General features: G+C 35.0%; 1 protein-coding gene across 3 annotated transcripts; it reads right to left on the minus strand.

Annotated features, from left to right (window-relative positions):
* Positions 1–2134: 2134 nt before the first annotated feature.
* On the minus strand, positions 2135–3947 carry si:dkey-10c21.1 (uncharacterized). 3 transcript variants are annotated; one of them, XR_008963174.1, is made up of 5 exons: positions 3571–3947; positions 3414–3461; positions 3161–3261; positions 2913–2963; positions 2135–2790 (listed from the first exon to the last, which is right to left on the minus strand). XR_008963174.1 is itself a non-coding variant. In XM_057336764.1 (4 exons), the coding sequence occupies exons 1-4, from the start codon at positions 3854–3856 to the stop codon at positions 2549–2551; spliced, it is 627 nt and encodes a 208-aa protein (XP_057192747.1). In that variant the 5' UTR covers positions 3857–3947; the 3' UTR covers positions 2135–2548. The 3 variants fall into 3 exon arrangements, 2 of the variants coding, with proteins under 2 accessions (XP_057192747.1, XP_057192748.1); XM_057336764.1 differs by lacking the exon at positions 3161–3261; XM_057336765.1 differs by lacking the exons at positions 2913–2963; positions 3161–3261.
* Positions 3948–4642: the final 695 nt, after the last annotated feature.

The following is a 4642-nucleotide window of genomic DNA, read 5'->3' on the forward strand; positions in this document are numbered from 1 at the left end:
ACTTACTCACCTTCAGGTTGTTCCAAATCTGTATACATTTCTTTGTTCTGATGAACACAGAGAAAGATATTTGGAAGAATGCTTATAACCAGACAGATTTTGCCCCCAATCGACTCCCATAGTAGGAACAAATACAATGGTAGTCAAAAGTGCCCCAGAACTGTTTGCTGTCCTACATTCTTCAACATGTCTTCTTTTGTAACATAAAAAAAGATAAAGTATTTTTTCCTTCTGTGGTAGTCAATGGTGGTGGGGGGGGGATATGGGGATTGTTGGGGGATCTGTTTGGTTACAAGCATTCTTCCAAATATCTTTCTCTGTGTTCATCAGAACAAAGACATTTATACAGATTTGGAACAACCTTTTGGGTGAAGTATCCCTTTTAGGGTGATGTCACATTCTCAGGTTGCAGCCTCGTGCCTCTAGAATATAGCAACCAGCTCTCGCTATTTTGACGTTTTTAAATGTAATTTTAGGTAACAGTTTAGTATAGGGGGCAATTCTCACTATTAACTAGTTGTTATTGGCATGCCTGTTATTAGCATGCCTATTATTGGCATATTGGCTGTTTATTAGCACTTATAAAGCACATATTCTGCATGACCATACTCTACATGGTCAACTACATGGTCTAATCCTACCCAATACCTAAACCTAACAACTACCTTACTATCTATTAGTAAGCAACAAATTAAGAGTTTATTAGGGAAAAAGTTGTAGTTAAGGGTTTGTTATAGCGAAAATTGCCCCCTATACTGAAGTGTGACCTAATTTTAATGTCATCTTATCTTTCTAGCCAATGGGACCATGTAAATTGAGTTTACGTTATTTTCGATATTCTTAATGCACAATGTTGTCCTTTGTGTGCCAAGTTAGGCTACATCTTGTCAACTCATACAAGGACAAACACACATGGTCTAAATTACAGTAAATCTACAGCTTCGATTCATAACTACTGGTGATTCCAAAAAACAGTACTGTTATAAATGTGAAAGCAAAGATCTTTGTAAACCCTTATGTAGTCCATCGCATGTGCTTTCTGCCTGCCACAAGTTAAAAATGAGTCTAAATTACTTTTCACACCTTTGCTAAGAAACATTTAGTCACGTAGGCCTACATTACAAAAGCAAACACCAAACAAAAGCCTATAGGCTGCTTAAGAGCATAACCAACCTATTAGCATATACAAAGTGCTATGGCGGGGATACATAACAGTTTATTACCCATCTAAGGGCAGAAATGCGATATCATGTGCACAACAACTTGCATTTTATATCAGACTGTTGCCATGTTGCACGATTGAAATCCCTCCTACCTTCTCTTTAATTGTTTCGCTGAATCACCATCTCCATCCAGTGGTTTAAATCTGTCATTGCAGCTTCAGATTAAACAAACATACATGCATGCATAGTGTGAAAAGGAATTGTGAAAGCATATGTAAACATGTGCGCATACCCGACAGCGCGCAAGTTGCTAGGGAAGTAGTACTCGATCGTTAAATATGATGCAATGACTAAATTTTTGGGTTATAGAGATCTTTTAATGTTTATGTCAATTGACAGTTTGTGGAAAAACTGAAGGTATTTTTATTTTAATTGTTGAATAGACAGAATCATTATTGACATTGGTAAACAGCTGACATTGGTAAAGCTGTTTTTTTAACCTATCAAACGAACCATCTCTTGCTTTATATGTTAAAATATAGACAACAAACCCACTACCTAAGGTTTGTAGGTTTAGAGAAAAGTAAGAAATATAGTTTCATAAGAACCTTAGAGTAAATGGAAACCAAAAATGATTCTATGGCATGGCTCTGAAGAAGCTTTTGTAGCACCTAAGGGTTTATCTACTATTTTTGCATTACATTCATTTACAACAAGTTTTAAAAATAGGCTATAGCTGCTGCAGGCCTTGATGGGCTACCTTCTAATTAATACCTTACAGCATTTTATGTCACAGTTTCTTTAGTTTCACGCTAAAACAACTATTACTAAATTATGCATCACATCATGTGCATTGATTGATGTTTGCAACTTCATTTCTGACACACAGTCTGTTTAAATGAACGGGGTAGTATAGGCAACATATGGGTTTAGAGACATGCATAAAATACAAACAAAAACTTGAACATGAACAAAAACCCGAAACTTTATTTTCATAACAAAACAGTTGTCAATAAACACAATGGAATGGCTTGCGCTGACATATCTTAAAATATGCATTATTTAGTCTCAAAATGCCCACAAGTAATCTTTTGTAAAGCATGTTTGTAAAAAGTAGGCTACTTAAATTAATTTACCTAAAGCCTATAGTCCTGACCTAAACTAATCCCCGTCTATGAAACCGCCCCAATGGGTAATATTAGCATAAAAAGTGCATTATATAAACACCAGGAGTTAAAACTAAATTTGTAAACATTCCAATCACATATTTTTTAAAAGCCTGAGACGGTTTTGGCTTTAAGCTGTTTTGCATAATGCCACATTTGACTCGGTCAGATATTTGGTTAAAAAAAATACATTGTTAATCAGTAAACATCCCACAACTTTCATCTGAGTAGATCATTCATGAGATCACTTTCATGCCTAAACAAAGCATCAACAAGACGCTCAGCGATGGTTTTAGAATTAATATAGTCAAGCAGCTTCCTCATCTTGTTTTGATCTGTTGCCTGTGCTCTAATATTTGCAACTGATTCAGGGTGTAAACCAAGATCATCAACAATAAGGTCAATATGCTTCACTCCTTGAACCAAGGGACTCATCTTCTTCTTCAGAAACTCCTCACAATCTGGAAATATTAAAAGAAGGGAAGAAAATAAAGGAAAAGTCGAAGTAGAAAAAACATTATTCAATAGGCCTACTGTTAAATCAATAATTAAATCAATAAAATTCTGTCTTTTGAAATCTAACCTATTGGCCTGTTATCAGATGCTCCTCCTTCACAATCTTTATTCTTTTGGCCTGTAATGTTAGAAAACAAGAGGCTGTTGTACTTGTTTATTTATTTTATAGCTAAATTAAATGGGGTATAGGCATACAGGTTTGAATTGACTAATGACATTTTTCTGCTGTGAAATAAATTATGTTGCTTATATTACAGAATAACACTTTGATGTATTATCACAATAGGCTACATATTAAAATCATATTATAATAACCTGTTTGTATTGTTTGGAAGTACATTCATGTTAAAGTTGCCTCTATTAAATGCTATGGTAGGTGCAAATACAGTGTGTGCCACCAGACGCAGAGATATGACCTGTTGATATAAAACCCCTGTCAAATATTTTGGCACACAATTGTTTATTATACATGCAGTAATAGTTTGCATGTTTAAAAAGGCACAAAGGTGCTGACAATTATGAAAATTAACCCTATGTTTCTCACTTAGAAATAATAAATGGCACTAACTTGTTACTTGAGCGCGTGGTGTTGTTTGTGCCGCGTTGTCTGTGGTGTCTGCGGAAACAACGACATACATTAGTCCTCCAGTTTATAATAACATATAATAATAACATATATTATAATAACATAGAGTTACGATATATTATTGTGTTGTCGCAAATACCTGAATTGTTCACTGTTTTAATCCAGTCCCTGAGTTGTGGAGAAAATTCGTTCACATCATCTTCCTTCAGCATTTTCAGAAATTCTCGACACACCTTTTCTCCCTTTCCTAAAATGATGTCCATTAGTTCAATAACCTGCTTTCTAGGAACTGAAATGTACTTCAGCATATCGTACTCAGCATCTGTTATAAACTCTCGAGATTGAACATGTTGCAAAATGCCGATGTGATCCCCACTTAGCCAGTCGATGAGTTTAGGTTTATTTTTCAATACGATTTTATCCATTTATTTTCCTTAACGAGAAAAAAAACGAGTGTTATTTAAAACCTTTTTGGCGTTTTAGTGCCACGTACAGGAAATAATCGCTTTCCTTTCGCTTTCGTCAAAAATATATTTTGCTTACCACTAGGCGGCGATGTACGCTTAAAAATAACATTCCTAAAACGTTCTTCAATCTTTTACCTGTGTTTGTTTGTGCGTGCAGAACCAGAAGTTGTTGCTTATAATAGTGCAGTGACGAGGGAAGAATTCTTGACATGTAAAATCCAAAGATGTCAAACTGAAAGAGGTCAAATCACATTTAAAATTTGAAACCGATGCTGTTATCTTGAAGTTGTGTTTGAAAAGAGATTATTTTGGAAGGTGTGGTTACAGTTGTAGTCAAAGGACTCCTGTGCAACACCAGTATTTGTCTTCTGGTAGAGCTAGAACAGAGTAACAGAACTTAAAGGAATAGTTCACCCAAAAATAAAAATTCTGTCATCATTTATTTACTCTCATGTCATTCACACCCGTATGTAACTCTTCCTCCTGTGGAACACAAAAGAAGATATTTTGAGGAATGTCTAAGTGGTTTTGTGTCCATACAGAAGTCAATAAGAGCATGTTGCTTGGTTACCAATGTTCTTCATAATTTCTTCTTTTGTGCACTGCAGAAGAAAGTCATAGGCCTACAGGTTAGGAATGACATGTGAGTAAAATATGTAAAAATATTATAAAAGTGAAGGGCTAACTAAATCGCTTTTTAATTTTATTGAAACTGCGTGCTCTGCAACTAAATATATTGTTTAA

This window comes from Triplophysa rosa, linkage group LG6 (assembly GCF_024868665.1).
Source record: "Triplophysa rosa linkage group LG6, Trosa_1v2, whole genome shotgun sequence".
In the NCBI taxonomy this organism is placed as follows: domain Eukaryota; kingdom Metazoa; phylum Chordata; class Actinopteri; order Cypriniformes; family Nemacheilidae; genus Triplophysa; species Triplophysa rosa.

Coding starts and splice junctions, on each gene's coding strand:
- si:dkey-10c21.1 (XM_057336764.1), bottom strand. CDS start 3,856: ATGGATAAAATCGTATTGAAAAATAAACCTAAACTCATCGACTGGCTA. Junction 2,964..3,413: donor ACCACGCGCTCAAGTAACAA/GTTAGTGCCATT, acceptor CTAACATTACAG/GCCAAAAGAATAAAGATTGT. Junction 2,791..2,912: donor ATCTGATAACAGGCCAATAG/GTTAGATTTCAA, acceptor TAATATTTCCAG/ATTGTGAGGAGTTTCTGAAG.